General features: G+C 34.1%; 1 protein-coding gene across 2 annotated transcripts in view; it reads right to left on the bottom strand.

Moving 5' to 3' along the window:
• LOC109851217 (phospholipid-transporting ATPase 3) overlaps nucleotides 1–16,865 on the bottom strand; it is a 41,885-nt gene that overhangs the window by 7,757 nt on the left and 17,263 nt on the right. For both annotated transcript variants that reach the window (XM_020421253.1, XM_020421254.1), the window contains 6 exons: nucleotides 9,065–9,229; nucleotides 8,855–8,959; nucleotides 5,366–5,508; nucleotides 1,411–1,512; nucleotides 1,263–1,326; nucleotides 975–1,187 (listed from right to left, as the gene is read on the bottom strand). In XM_020421253.1, the coding sequence (XP_020276842.1) occupies nucleotides 975–1,187; nucleotides 1,263–1,326; nucleotides 1,411–1,512; nucleotides 5,366–5,508; nucleotides 8,855–8,959; nucleotides 9,065–9,229 (792 nt within the window). The remainder of the gene's footprint in view (nucleotides 1–974; nucleotides 1,188–1,262; nucleotides 1,327–1,410; nucleotides 1,513–5,365; nucleotides 5,509–8,854; nucleotides 8,960–9,064; nucleotides 9,230–16,865) is intronic.

Here is a 16,865-nt window from a genome sequence, read left to right as displayed (position 1 = left end):
TTTCTTTCTCCAATAGCCACGTCTATATCTCAGGTTAAGTTGCCCCTCTCAATTACTTATTATCTTTATCGAAGCTAGATCAATATATGATTCATCAAGAGAATTACACTCTAGTCCATATCGGTTTTTCCTGCAAAGGCTGGTATATATTCACCAACGCAACATAATTAGATTAACAGAAAGCAGTATTATTCATAATGTTACACTAATCAAAATATATTAAGGTAAAGCTTAAACATGGTCAAACAATATTAAACCAACTCCCACTATTGTCTCCTTCTAAGTTTCAACAGTTTCTCCAGTAAGCGCGTAACATCTTCATTATCTTTCCATCAGTTCCACAAATCCCATCATCCAAGCTCTGTGATAAATAGAGCTCTTTTCTACATCTATTTTTAACTCTCCCTCATCAAATCAAAGTCAAACTTAGTTTTCGATCTTCATTTCATTATGAAAAGAAATATTATATATTTCGACAAGGAACAAAGCTGATTTTCTCAAAGCTGCTTTCTTTCAAAGTAAATAAGATATTAAGCACAAAAAATTCAATCCAAATAAAAGCACAGTACTGAGTTACCGAAGTTAAACCCTATATAGTATATGGTCCCCCGAACAAGTCCTGAAGACTGGCCAGTATTCCTTCATATAAACATAGTGGGATCATGCTTGGAAAATTGATAATGGGATCATGCTTGGAAAATTGGTAAACCATAAAACAACATAGAAGATCATATGAGAACAAAAGAACTGGGAACTCTCATCTTAATTAATTCTTATAATTCAATGGTCAACAGTAGTTATCAAAAATATCATGAATGTAACTTACAAGAACTAACATGGCATCCTTTCATTTATTGAAAAAATAGATAACTAAATTCGATCACAACAGTATACAAACAAATTAATTACCTAAGAAAGCACAAAGTACACAATAGTATTCTAGCCAACTTAAGCTAATCAAGTAGTTGTGGTACCTCATCAAGCTTCTTTTCACGGTCTAGCAAGGACGATTTAGCTTGAATAAATTTCTCATTCCACTTCTCATAAAATTCATTGCTCATGTCACGATAGGCAAGGCATAACGTACGTAAACCAGCAGAACCAAACTGTTCTAGATGCTCCCGGGTCAACTTTTTAAGCTCATTATTTCCATCTGCTAACCTCTCATAGATGACAGTATCAGCACCCTGCAAAGTTTGTTTTCCCACTTGAGTGACGCAATTTGATTACAGGAATGAAGAGGAAGTAGAAGTGGCATTCACCTTAGAATACAGAACAAGCCTTCCGTTCGCATAGCGACAAACAACTGATTGCCGCTTCCTCGTACTATATAACCAAGAAAAATCACAATGTCACACTTCCCAAAATAAGGAATGTATAAGTAACTGATATTGTGGGGTAAATGTCTACCTATTAAATTCTAAGACATTTAAGATTTCATATGCAGCATCTTGAACTTTTCCCATCTTGTCAGCATGCGATTCACGAACCATAATCGCAGTTGGTGTCCGCCTATGAAAGAAAACTACGATTCAATATGTAGTAAGGACATATAAACAGCGCAACGCAAAATGACTTCCAATGAATAGCTGACAATTACGAAATGAACTAGTAACAACAAAGCAAAAGTAAATTATTGGCTGTAAAAGCATACCATAGTCAATTATTGGGTCAGCTCTGAATCACTGAACGATAAAAAAGATATCAAATGTTGTTCGGTAAACATTGCTTCATTTTTTAATTAATCATATTTCAATATGCATAACATTTCAGGGGTACAATAAAATCTCATAGAAAAATAATGAGAGAATAAAGTACAGTCAAGATTAAAAAAAATTATTGCATGCAAAAGATTTAGAATTTAAAATTTTGTAACATACATTATCTAATGAAAACTATTTCTCATAAATGTTAGAAACCTTTCACCCAAAAAATTAAGCTAATGGGTTTTCAGCTAGCAATGTTATACCAAGCTTAATACTTGCATTTCCCTTCACATGAGCCTCTGGAGTTTGGACAACATGGAAACATGTTTAGCATACACATGACTGACTTCAACAACAACAAAGACTTGATCCCAAATTTTTGGGGTTGGCTACATGAATCCTATTCTTCCGTTCAGTTCTATTTTGGGTCATCTCCACTATTAAGTAAACTATTATCAATCCTTATAAATTGCTTCCCACCAAGTTCTTCTAGGTTTTCCTCTAGACCTCTTTGCACCCATTAAAATGTTATCACTTCTTCCCACTAGTGTATTAAGAGGCCTCCATCTTACCGATTCTCTCTCCTTTTATTCTCTATAGGAGTGAGCACTAATCTCCTGCGAATACACTCATTTCTTATCCTATCTTTCCACAAGACCATCATAATATTTTCACTCTCATTTTCTACACATGTTTTTTAATTCCCCAACATTCTCATCCATAAAACATTGGTCTTATCATTATGCAGTAGAATTTTCCTTTCAATCTCATAGCTATTTTATGGTCACATAAGACTCCAAAAGCACTCCTCCATCTTAACCATCCTAATTTGATTCGACGAACAACAACATTCTCTATCTCACCATCATCACGAATGATTGATCCTAAATAACGGAAGTTATTGTTTTTTAGGTATTTCTTGACTGTCAATTTCTGTACGATAGACTTTTTCACAATTTTACCAAAATTACATCCATGACTGGCTTGTAAACGCAAAAATAATAATGTAACAGAAGCTTAACATTTAGCATTCTCCTTCAAATGGGCCTTCAGAGTTTGGATAACATGGAAATGTGTTTATCATAAACACGACTGGCTTCAAAATGCCAAAAAGAGGAGACAAATTAGCTAGCAGAAACCCGGTGCTCTTGTACCATGTCAAAGACCAACTCACCCAAATTTGCAGTAGGTTCAACAATGCATATATATCAAACTTCACAATAAGTTAACAAACACCGGAGGCTTCTATTTTCCTTCACATTAAAAGTGACAACCCTGAAAGTGAAAATATTGACATATGTATCCTATGGGCTGATACTAAGATCACAAATATAGATAAAAGTTGGATTGCAAGTAACCGGTTTAGCCATCAAATCTCATGTTAAAAGTCGAAATACTGCACTTGTACACCTCTTCCCACTTACCAATAACAATCCAATAACTGATCATCAATGCAGCTTTTTCCTAAATGAAGCATAACCTAGGTTACCTGGACACTTCATCTTGGCCCCCGTATCCATGTCCAACACTTCGCGTGTCTGTGTCCGAGTTGGACACTTGTTGAGTATATACTTACATGAGTTCTTGAGTACATACTTAAATTTATGCAGGCATGTGTCCAATTATACAGCATGTTTTAGTTTAAAACACTCATGGTACACTTCTTGGACGTGTATCTTACACGTCGCCACAAATTTCTGCAACTTGCTGGATTATGGTCATTTCAGCCCATACCATGTTCATAAGTATGATTTTAAACAGCCATTTGAATATCTAGCCCCAAAATGAGCAGTGTTTCAGAAACATAAAAATTGTAAAGGGATTCTATTCCCATAACATATAATAAGATAACAATATTGATCTCATATAAATTATTAATTTCAATATTTGTATACATGGATGTGTCCCCTTATCTTACATTTTACAAATTTACCATGTCCTGTGTCCGTGTCCACACCCGCACCCATACCTGTGCAACATACAGCATAACAGAATATCCTTTTTCTTTGTCATTTAAAAAGCTTGTTAGTGATGTACTGCTAGCCTTTGTAAGTCTCACAGTTCAAATCTTGATCGGCAAACTTACCCTCCTCTCTTTAATAATCCGTTAACCCTTAAATCTGCAAGCTTGCAACTTCAAACTGCACTATGAAGACATACTTTTTATTCAATATGATTATGTTGATGTGGTTTCCATCAAGTATATTTCTTTTGGTAACTTAGGAATTAAAGCGCAAAAATCAAAAATCAACTAGAATTATCCCTATTCAATCAGTTAAATGTTACATATCTATTACAAAATTGTTCCAAGCTTTAAAAAAAATACCTGGCACACCCCTAAACCGAAGCCTATTTAGAAGAACTAACTCAGGCATCCATCCCATTACACTGATGGATTGATTACCTATCAGCTTGAACCTCTCTTAAAACAAAAGTGATAACACAAATTAAATGACTGCTTTTAGTAAATTTTTTATCATGGATCATGTCCCAAAAAGAGTCTCCTTACAAGTTGAGGGTAAGATTGTGTACATCTGAGTGCCGCCAGAACCTACAACAGCCTAAGCCTCATGGACCAGCCTTATCGTGGTAAATTTAATTATTGGGCTATGTTCAGTAGGATATGAAGGGAACTTCTAACATAGTGAATGATAGCAGCTAATAATATATAAGAAACAATTAAATAAGAACGCATTCATCTCAAAGGCACCATCTTAACCAGCAAGGTAAATGAAGTAACACCTCCGAAATACCAATAACAAAATCAGTTTTGAAATTTCTTACCTATGGATCAAGAATTTTCAAAATCAACATATAACGAAATAAGATAAATAAATGGTATCGAAATTACATATAAACAGAAAATATGGATACGGATACAGATAGTGGAAACAAGTAGAAACATACAGATAACTAAATGCATATTTGAATATACAAGACCATGTCATGGTATGTAGCTCAAAATCACTTTGAAGTCACATTATGCAACATCATGACAGTTTCTAATGTTATTACATTTTTTTAATTTCTAATGTAATGGAGTTACTCTCCTAGCAAATGCATTAGTCAAATTCAACTATCCCTTTTCATATTTGTATCCATCAAACAAAGCAATTTATCAACGCCTATATCCTTTCTAAACTGCTCTGCTTGCATGCCTAGGTAAGATTTTTTTTTTTTTTTTTTTTTTTTCTGCTTGCATGCCTAGGTAAGATTTTTTTTTTTTTTTTTTTTTTTGTCCGACTTCATCCCAAGCTGAAATTCCAATTGTTACTTTCAACATGGACATTTGAGTACTGATATGCTATTACAGGTTACATACCCAACTATTATTGTGTAAACCTTCATAAAGTGAGAAATGTAACAAAATTATGGTCAAAGATGCATGAATACATTTGGAAATAAATTCACCAAAATTCCTTCGCTTGAAATGTATTAGTCCTTCACATAAGTTTCACCCAAGGCTGTTAAGATAAATGTAAACTGTTCGAAACAAAAACACTGACAATATGATATTTGAGCATTTTCCTTAAAATAATATTTTTGCTTAGAAGACATAACTAAGATGAAAATGAAGAATAAGAAAGTGAGATTATGAAATCCATCCATTTGAAAAGTTAAAAAAAAAAAAAAGAGAATAAGAAGAATTATAAGTTAACCTGTAAAAGAAGAATCCAAAATTCTTTGCAGCAACTACCAGAGCAGACTCATCTGGTGATGCAGCTTGGTACTTGATCTTTTCAGGAGTTTCCTCGCCTTCTGGAAGAACAGTATGGCATATTGCAAGACATCTGAAGAACTCCTACATAGCATATAGGAAGGGATTGAGAATTAAAGGCAAGGCGACAAGTTGTAGGTGAATTGATAATATGGAAAGTAACTGCTTGTACATTTTAAAATCACAATACATATATTAAGTTACAGAAAGATACATATTAACCATGTTTCTGACTGATTTATACTTGTTTTCCCATGTAAGATGAATGTTGCATATGAGATAACCCATTCTCCTGGGTCCACGCTACCGAGTATAAGTAATCCCAGCAGCCCTTACTATCCCATAAGACTACTCATGCGCTAGGTCCCAAGGACGAATTGAATATATGAAACGAACATTATAGAGGCTCTAAATCAATCAAAGAGGTTAGGGTCCACGAGTAAACTCACTTCCAAACAAGCGTAATGAGACAGAAAGGAGGTTATTGTGTCATGCATCAACTCTAATAAATCCCTAAATGGATAATTGTTGTCGTCTGAAATCACAGATGCAACATACCAACTAAGCATGTCCACCCGCTTCCAACTAGGGGTGCACTCGGTCCGGATACGGCTTAGATATGATACTTACCATATTCATATCCGCTTACCCATCTCAGATACGGATATATCTCGGTAAGAAAAATTCATATCCATATCCGCTAAAATTGGATACGGATACGCATATACATGCGACATATAAGCGGATATGCATGCGGATGCAAAACGGATATGAGAAAACTAGATGCTATTGAAAAAATATAGTTCATGTGATACAAAAGAGTTCATTAATATATTCGTTATATCTGAAAAAACTAATATTAGATATCTTGATCATCAAAATTAACCTCAAATCCATAATCTAAGGATTAAAACTACCGTAATAGTATGACTAATATATATTCGGATATTTCGGATACGGATCCGGATATTTCACTACAAAATCATATCTATAACCCTATCCTATCGGTTATAGATTTGAGTAACCATATCTGTATTCTATTATATACGGTTATGGATATTTCCTCGGACACGGATACGGTTTAGCACCCCTACTTCTAAATCTTACAGATGTGTAAACTATTGTTTTTTATTGACAGAATGCTATAGTTGAAGGACAATGTGCCCCCTTTTCAAAAAAATAATTGTTTAATAGATCATTACAATAGTAGATTCTTACTTATGTTAATAACAGTAAACAAATATATGTATACGAGTTAAGTGTATTCATGAATACATATGTACACATATATATATTCAGAAAATTTAGCGACACTATACACACACACACACACAACAAAAAGTATTCCTAGGTGAAACCTTAGATTCAATCTAAGAAAGCACCTTCAAGACTATGTTATATGTAATTAATTTACTTGATCTGCTCCGTTCACTTCGGGTTATAAGTTTTGGATTGTATATAAACAAAAAATTAGGCATATTAAGTTATAGTTACTCACATAAAGTAATTGTAAAATTAACAGTCTTGCGATAACATACCTAAAGACACAATCAAAAATGTCTTAAAAGTATTGAAACATACATCATTTTTGCTTTATAGATGTTTTGAAACATTTAGATCATGATGAATGGAGCGGATTATTCATTAGAATAGTTTGGTTCAAACATCAAGAGGTGCGTCCTAGGATTGAATCCAAGGTGTCACCTTAGGGATACCCCACCCCCCGTTCAAACATCAAGAGGTGCGTCCTAGGATTGAATCCAAGGTGTCACCTTAGGGATACCCCACCCCACCCCCCACCCCCCAAGAGAGAGAGAATTGAACTATTCTCCTCGTAGGAGGAGAAGGAATCTCCACCCATATTTGCAGCCATAAGGTTAGATTTTTTTATGGCTAAGACGTATTCAATCAAATCAAAGAAAATTTAGCAACAAAGAGCAACACTCTTGGCAAAATGCAATAGTTGCAGGACAATATGCCCTCTTTCCATATGTATTCAATCAAATCAAAGAAAATTTAGCAACAAAGGGAAATTCAGTCTTGATATTATATAAAACCTGAATATATAGATAGTATTAGGTCGTGTTTCCTTTTTTTCCCTCTCAAATCTGATTCAATTTGGTTCTGAGATTTCATGACTTCCCATAATTTTGGTCAATAGAATTATGTATTTTAAATTGGAAATCATAGACTACTGATTTCCATAACACTCATTCATGAATTATCTTCTTCAACTTTTTTAAAAGGGGATTATAAAATTGCCGCAATGCACACTCTGTTAAAATTTACATCTTTTCAATTTGTAACATGACATAGCAACGAAGAATATGCAACTTAAATGTGTTAGAAGTTAGAACATTCTTGAATGGCGGAAGCAACCAAAAAATTACTTACATGATTCTCATAGAACATTAGGTTCCTTGGGTTCCGGTCTTTCAGCATTTGGAATAATGAAACCAAACAGCCATAAACAAAACCATGATGGTCAATGAAAGAGGATGAGGTAAAAATGGAACCAGCCCAGCATATCCGGATTTACTGAAATATTAGAACCGAATTGCTTTCGATCTGAGAGGGAAAAGAAGGAAACATATCTGCATATCCAGATTTTATTGAATATCAAGATTAAATTGCCCTTTATTGCTAAATTTTCTTTGACTTGATGGAATATATCTTAGCCATCAAAAACTGAAGTTAACAGCTACAAATGTGAGAGGAGATTCCTTCTCCTCCTAGGAAGAGAATAGTCCAACCCTATGTAAGTGATGTGTCAAAACAGCCACGTCCTTGTCAGAGTATGGAATAAATGCGTTTACTCATAAGGCAAAGACACATTTGAAAAAATCATAGATGCCTCTATGCGGTCTGCATTCAACCAAAGAGTTCTGCTTCACAATGCATTCATCCCTCCACGCCCCACCCCCAATCTATTGGCAGATTGAAGCTTTACATTTGATCCCCAGTAACACCATGCACTAGCAGGCCAGGATGCTAGAAAATTGGGGTATTGTACCTCAGGAGATCATTGGAGAAGGATTGTTTGCATGAATATGTGCAAATTGATCTCTTAGCAGCGAAATTCCATGACATGCTCTCATAAGCCAGCTTCCTTACCCTTTATCTAGTTTAAAGTTCAATTCTTCACAGGACTATCAAAAAATAATTCTAAATTTATAGTTTGCATTGATCATAAAAGTTTCACCACCATCAACGAGCATGTTGAAAGCTTAAAAGGCATCCGATTATAAAACTCCTGACCAGTAATATCACAATGAAACATACTCAACTAAAAAAGTTAGAAAGAATAATCCACGAAGAGAAGTTCTGAAGGTTTACAAGATAGATATAATGGATAACCCATATATAATTGTTAAATAAACAACATTTGAGGAAGAGTTCATCCCAAGAACACATTAGATCAATTGTATACCTTGCATGTCTCTGGGTCCCGTTCATTTCTCCATGCACCACGCATCAGTCTAGCATCATCAAAGTTGAAACCCTTTTCAACCACAGTTTTGGAAGATTGTTTAACCTGTCAAACACAGCATAAGATTAGAAAATAATACAAAGGTATATTTTGCACTATACATCAAGCATGTGCTATCCATGGTTTAGAATAACCATTCTAAGAACTAACCTCATCCGTGTTTAATCCATTCCGTTCAGCTCCATTCCGTTCAGCTCCTCCTCTCTCTATTTCAGTAATACCAGTGCCATACACCTCTCCACCAATTGAACACTTAAAGAACTCCATCAAGTTTCTCGTTAGTGTTCCTGTCTTATCAGAAAACACATACTCCACCTGCACCAAGAGATGCTAAAGTATTAATTATCATGGTATGATAGACCTTCGTTAAGTCCAAAAATAAACAAATGTGCATGCAATGACTTTCATGCCCATCTCTACGAGTCATTCCATCTATGATAATTTTGAAATTATCCTTGTACATCTGGTCGGCTACAAGAATTATTTTTCAACATATAAATTAAGGAGTTTCTGCAATCTGTGTGAACTTTTATGCTGTTAATTTTTCAAGGATTTTGAGAAAATAAATATTCATTGAATTTAAATAACCGGCTATCCAAACTGAACCAACTCTACATCTTGCTATAAACCATGTAGAATATGCTAAGTGATTGATTTTCCTTTTTGTTTTCCAACAAGTAGGCCAAAATAGGAAAATTGTTAAAGCAGATTGGTTTAAGGTTTGAAGTATACGAATCGAGATCCAGCCATTACCCATCATCAAAGTAGCAAAAGTGTGTTTGCAAGGGGCCTAGGAGAAACTCACCCTAAAAGCTAGCTTGTAGAGATAAAACTCAAATCCCTTAGAAACTCACATTAAGCTACCCATATAACTGATGTGGGGGCTAAATGAACCCTAACATACCACCACCCTTCTGATCCTGGCGCCCACACGGGCTAGTTTTACCCTAGTCTAGTAACGGTCAAACACCGCAATCTCGGTGTCACCCCTTTGGCTTTGCACTAAACTAGCGTCGGACGAACATTGTAATACAGATGTCACCACCCGGACCACTCGATTGCAACCAAGAGGTGGGGTTAGCTCTGATACCACTTGCAAGGGACCTAGGAGAACTCACCCCTAAAAGCTAGCATGTAGAGGGAGTGAACTCAAATCCCTTATAAACACACGTCAAGTTACCCATAGTATCGATGCGGGACTAAATGTGTGTGTATGTGTGCCTAAGTGAAGAAGGCTTATTTGTTCCTAGGACACAACTAGTTTGATTATACCCACCTTCAAAATAACATTATATGTGATCAATTTACTTGGTCCACTCCATTCATTTCGATCTATATATTTTGGATGATATATAAAAAAAGAAATATTTCTAATTAATGATTTAGAATTTAAAAAAAAAAGTTAACCATCTGAATATATGCATCTTGAATATCTAAGGTTTTAAACACAATACTATATTTGTTGAAGTTAATTTTTACATTTAAAACAAAGAAGTTATAATTTCCTAAATAAATTAAATGTTTTTTTTTAACAAAGATGTGATTTAATATTTAAAATTAGAATACATCTTATGGAATGGAAGGGTTTTTTCAAATATATACCCCCCCCCCCTTCAAATAATAGATATTTTTACATTTGCCCCCAAATCTTTATAATTCTAAAATTATCCCTCAAATTGCTCTATTCTCTCAAATTTTATCCCCAACATGACTTGTGTTAACTTATTTTAATAGTTTTAGTTGCTAAATTACCTCTTTAACCCTATTCTGTTTTGAAAAAATTATCATTACAATTACAACATGAATTTATTAAAGACGCGGGCCTGTTTTTTAAGGAAACCCTCAAATTGTGTGTTCTCTTACAGTCGGGTCGTTGTTTGCCATTGATTGCCAACCCAATGAAGAATTGTAATTGTATGAAGTGAATAAATTATTTCAAACACATTCAATTGAACTAAACAAATTCATCTTGTTGTCTAATGGAGATATTTTTATGCAATATAAATGGCGATTGAGAGGAAAGAATATTTCTATGAAGTATGCAAATTGCTATTTTGAGTTTACTGACAAGAAGAGCTTCTTCCCAATAGCATAGGATGAAATGACTAGGTGGGCTTGAATGTAAGATCATAGCAGTCCTAGAAATTAGGTTCGCCAGCAAACTGGATTTGTTGACGAAAGGAATGAAGCGAGTTGGAAAAAAAATAGAACCAACAAACTTTCACCTGTAATGTATTTTTCTTTCTCTTTTTTTCTTTTTTATTTCCTTTTTATTTTTCCCTCTTAACAGTTAAAATGGGATTAAAGGGTAATTTAGCGCTTAAACACATTAAGAATTTAACAGAAGTTATGGACAGGGGTAAATTTTAGAAAATAAAGCAAATTGAGGGCTAAATTTAAAATTATAAAGCTTTAGGGGGGCAAATTTATAAATATCAATGATTTGGAGGGTATATATCAAGAAACCCCTTTATGTAATAACTTCACAGAGCATTTGATAAAATGAAAGATAAAGAACATTTTAATATAATTTTAAATTTCTAATTTATAACTTGGAACTTAAGGAACTTTAGAAGAAAGGATAAAATTGAATGAAAACAAAAAAGGGAGAAAATATTACATATGAATGGCAGAATATGTAATTTTAAAAACTATTTAAGAACAATTTTGTATATGTGTGTGTATATATACAGTTTGGCTACTATTAATAGTAGCAATAGGTCTCTACAATCAGCTTTCCAACCGTCGGATTGTCTCAAGATTCGTACCAAAAGATATCCCTAAAAACTATTTAACAGACTTTAGTTCTTTTGCTTCTCTTCATGTTGGGTTTCTTCCATGATTATAAGAAGACAATTATAGAGAGATAATCATAGAAAGATACATATTAATTGGTTGTTTAGTTAAATTAAAATTCTAGGTTTTATTTTAATAATCGCGATTCTTAGGAACTGAGGAAATTGGAGAATCAATAGTTTCACCTCTTGCAAAATTGATAGTCTACAACACTTTCTCTCTTACAAAATCAAGTTAGCAGATAATTTCAAGTATTGGCCCTTCATCCAACGAATAGAGATGATCCAAGGATATGTGAATAGCTAGGTTTGATTTTAATAGTAACCCCTTTGATTTCCAATTGTTTGGCTAAGTATTTAAGAATAGTTTATTCTTTTTAAAACCAACGGCAGATCCCCAACTCAAATTGTCCATCTCATCAAGAACCAAGACTCATCTGTAGAAATCAAAAGGTTAGGTGGGGTAGTTTATATTATGTTGCTTCTTATAGTCACATTGAATGTGTTGCACTATATAATTGCGTTAGTTTGCTTCTCCCCTCTCTTTAGTAATTCTAACTTTTTTCTCTATTTTTTAAATTTCTTAATATATTAAAATGTAACCATATTTTCCTTTTAATGTCAGATAGTCAATAATGATTCAATTTCTAACAATATTGGTGGGACTGTGAACTTGGAACATATGCTGCTAGAAAATGAGACGGTCGTAGTCCCTGCAATATTAAATTCGTCAATTCCATTTGATGAAAATTTAAATGACGTAGACAATACTTCAAGGATAGATGTCAACCAGGATGCTCCTCAAGAACCAAACGAAGGGATGGAGTTCAAGACGGCGCAAGATGCAATGCAATTTTATAGCTTATATGCATACAGGACAGGATTCGGTATTCGCAAGTGCTCACATTATTTGTTAACAAAAAAGAGTATGATAATAAGTGAGCTGTTTCTATGTTCAAGCGAAGGTCAATATCAATCCAAAAGAAAAGGAAGTGAGAAAAATTCAACTGAGTAAGAAGTGAACACGCTGCAAAAGCAAGCCCAAACAATGAGAACCGGATGCAAGGCATGTCTAAGGGGTAAAATGGAAGATGATAATAGATGGATTGTTTCAATGTTTAGAAAGGAGCACAATCATGATTTAGAAGCTTGTCCTTCGAGAGCTTGATACTTTTCGATATTATCGGCATATTACTAAAGAACAGAAGGCTATAACCCATCTATTAAACGACCAAAATATTTCTGGTGGCCAAATTATGTCAGTAGTTGCATCACAACATGAAGGGACACAAATTTTGAGTTTCACCACGAAGGATTTGAGCAATGAATTTGTAGCAACTCGCAAAAAAAACTAGTTGGCATTGATGGGTCAAAGCAATATTTAATATTTTAAAAATTTACAAGGGGAGAATCAATCATTCTATTATCATATTTACGTTGAAGATCGTAATAGTGCACATGATAATGTTGTATGTAACTTATTTTGGATAGATGCCAGATCGAGTATAGCATATCAAGACTTCGGCGATGTCATGACTTTTGATGTCACTTATATGACTAATAAGTATTCCGTGCCATTTGCTCTATTTATTGAGGTTAATCACCACCCCCAATCTATTCTTTTTGGATATGCTCTGAATCAGGAATAAGAGTGCCAAGTCTTTTATTTGGGTATTCAAAGCTTGGTTGAAAGCAATGTTTGGTAAGCATCCAAAAGCTATCTTAACGATCAAGATCAAGTTATGAAGAAGCAATTGAGCTAGTTTTCATATCATGAGAAAGACTAGGGATTATCTAAGGCACGGTACACAGCAACAAAGAAGGATTTCATAGAGATTTTAAATCATGCATAAATAAGAGTCCTATAGTGGAGGAATTTAAGCAGAGATGGAATTTGATGATCAAAAGATAGAGTCTAGAGAACAACTCTCATATAAACTTGCTTTATTCAAATTCTCACCAAAGGGTTCAACTTATTTTAGACACTTCTTTTGCAGGTATGTCTACAACCCAACGTAGCGGAAGCATGAATGCCGCTTTAGAGGGGTTGTAAATTGTCATACATCTATCTATCAAGTTGTTACTCAGTATGAAAAAGCAGTGCAGAGCCAAAATGAGAAAGAAGACGAGGAGGATTTTAGAAAAAATCAAGTGCAACCATCATTGTGGTCAGCATATCCTATAGAAAAACATGCATGCAAAGTATATACTAGAACAATGTTCAAAATATTCAAAGAGCAATTAACATTAATGTTATCTTATGATTTAGAGGAATCTAAAACTAGTGGAACATATCTACTGACTGAGCTTAAAGATCTCGAAGAAGCAAAAACTCAGTGTGCTTCTTGCACAGTCATAACTAATGTTTCATTAGCTACTGCTTCATGCAATTGTAAGATGTTTAAACTCACTAGTATGCTATGCTCACATGTGCTCAATGTATGAATACAACTGAAGATACATCATATACCATCACAATATATTATGAAAAGGTGGACAAAAAAGGTCAAAAATTTGCACCCTTGTGATAGTTTGGAAAATAATTTGATCATTATTGAGCCAGATTCAAAACTCTTTGCAAAAAAATGTGCATTGTTGCTCCTAAACCATCTAGTTCTATTGAAACCTACAAGCTTGCTCGTGAAAAAATTGACAATCTACTTGAAGAGATTATCTTAAGAAAGGATAAGCATGTGCAGGAAGTAGTGCAAGAGATGCATGACCCTCAAATTGAATTAATCACTAGCAATGAAGTCGACGAAGAAAACTTGGTGAAAAATCCTCCTCAATCGCAATGTAAAAGGGATGTAAAAGAGTACAAAGATATATATATCTCCAGCCGAACTTAAAGCAAAGAAGTCTAGAACATGTACAAGATGTCATGGGAAAGGTCACAATATGCAAACTCGCAAGGCAATAGTAAGCATTTTATAGACTCGATCATTTTTATGATCACTTAGTTATTTCTGTTTCTAATTAATTCATTAGCTGTCTTATTTTGGATTAATAAATTTTAAAGGATGCAGGTTAAAATTGATGCAGACTCCAATGGACAAACAAACAAACATGTAAGTTATATCTGAAGAAGAAAAAGATTACAGGAAAGATTAACGAGCTTTTTATTTATGATATTATACAATCAAAAATATTAGTTTGTCAAGAATGTGAATTCTTAGGACTGTTTTAGCCAAAAAAAATTATTGGATGAATTTAGAGTTAAGGATTTATAATGGGATTAGTTGGTTGAAAATACTTTATCTTTGTGCTTGTAGTCCTTGTGTTTTAATAATTACGTAATTTATTTTCTACATCATATATGCTAAAGAATGAGTGTGCTATAACTTTTGGTGCTTTGCTAATGATATGTAAAAAAAAACTCCTCCTGCTTTGCTCATTGTTCAACCCTTCACTGCCACGGCGCCATCTACCACCATAAGATCTTGAAAATGTAGGAATCCGTCAGAATTGCGTTCTCTTCAACGTTCTCTCCAATTAACTCGACTCTTAATTCTCAAATTCAAAATTCTTCTAGTTTGAGAATAATTGCATATTTATAATCAAAGCATAATCTCAAATCCTATGTAAGGTTGGAGCCACAAAGCTAACAAAATTATGGCTAACATGTTGCTTGGTGCTGAAATTGTTTGATCAACAATTAAAACACTAACATTAGTAAATTCAATCTAGACAGATGAGATATTGATAATCAATCTAAATTTTTAATCAATTATGACCAACTAATTGACTAGAGCTGTGTGGATTCAACAAGTAACATGTTGGAAACAACATACAGAAAATGAAAGTGGAAACTTGTATAATTAAGCTCAATTTTGTCATATGTATGCTATTTTTTTATGCATGCAAATAATAACAAATTCATTTAAATGCAAATGACCTATCCTTATACTCCATTAAATCATGGCCTTCATTTAAAACAACTGTTAATGAAATAAACAAGAAGAGTGCAAAAATATGAATGTGATTGTGAATGTACAAGTGAACTCAATATTTTATTTTATTAATGTGTAAATCTCACAAGTGAGTTTTTACGAACATGACAAGTGCTAAAGTGAACTTAAAAGAGGGGTTTTGTGAAAATTTCTCTCTAAATTCATCAGCTTTCAATGCCCATAGCCTCTCACTTCTGACATGTGTGTCAGCTTTCCAATAAATTCACCTCGATGTGGAGGGATCTCATTTTTTCCTTTTTTTTTTTTGCCACATAGCCAATGAGGGTGCCATCTCATCATCTTCTCGTGCAAATAAACAAAGGAAAGTGGGGCAAGCTACCAATGGACCCACAATTCAACAACTTTTCCAGCTTTCCTCGCAAAAAATTGGCAACCAAACAGGCCCTTAGTAATTAATTGCATTATCAAGTAGCAACCATTTAGATGAGTTGAGATATAGCCACCTCACTACCAAGGAGTTAATGACCAAGTTTGTCCTTGGTACCAAGGATACTCATTTCTCTCGTATGAGAGAAAAGAGTATACTTGGTAACATGCAAAACGTTGGTGCTTACTAGTGACGTCGATGCTTTTCATACACACATTTAAAGGTGCCCATTAAAATTGTCTCTACTTAATTACTCACTCATTAGATAAGTGGATGAGAAGTAGTCACATCACTACCAAACACAAAAGTTAGTGTCTGGTATCAAGTATACCCATATTCCTCGTATGTGTGTGTGCGCGTATTTTTTTTTTGGATGGGGGGTGTTCCTAAGGTACGCTTTAGGTTCAATTTAAGGAAGTGCTTTCAAAACTACATTATACGCAATCAATTAACTCGATCCACTCCGTTCATTTCGATATACATGTTTTGGATGTGTATAAACAAAATATTAGGTATGTTGGGTTGTAGTTACTCATGCATCAAGAGATTGTAAAATTAACGGTTTAACGACAATAAAACTAAAGGGACAATGAAAAATATGTGTTAGAAGTATTGGAATATCATGATTAATGAATTGAGCGGATCATCTATTGTAATAGTCTAACCCAAAAATCAAGAAGCACTATATATATAGATAAGGATGGATGGTTGTGAGGTGTCGGCTCATTTAACATAATGAGCTACCAAGAGATGAAATAGTGAGATCCACATTTTTTAATGTGACAGCTAGGGTGGGCCTTATAACATGTGCATCTCTT

This window comes from Asparagus officinalis, chromosome 8, assembly GCF_001876935.1.
Source record: "Asparagus officinalis chromosome 8, Aspof.V1, whole genome shotgun sequence".
NCBI classification, from domain to species: Eukaryota; Viridiplantae; Streptophyta; class Magnoliopsida; order Asparagales; family Asparagaceae; genus Asparagus; species Asparagus officinalis.
Note: the sequence above shows the minus strand (reverse complement) of the source record. Positions and strands in the feature narration are given on the sequence as shown.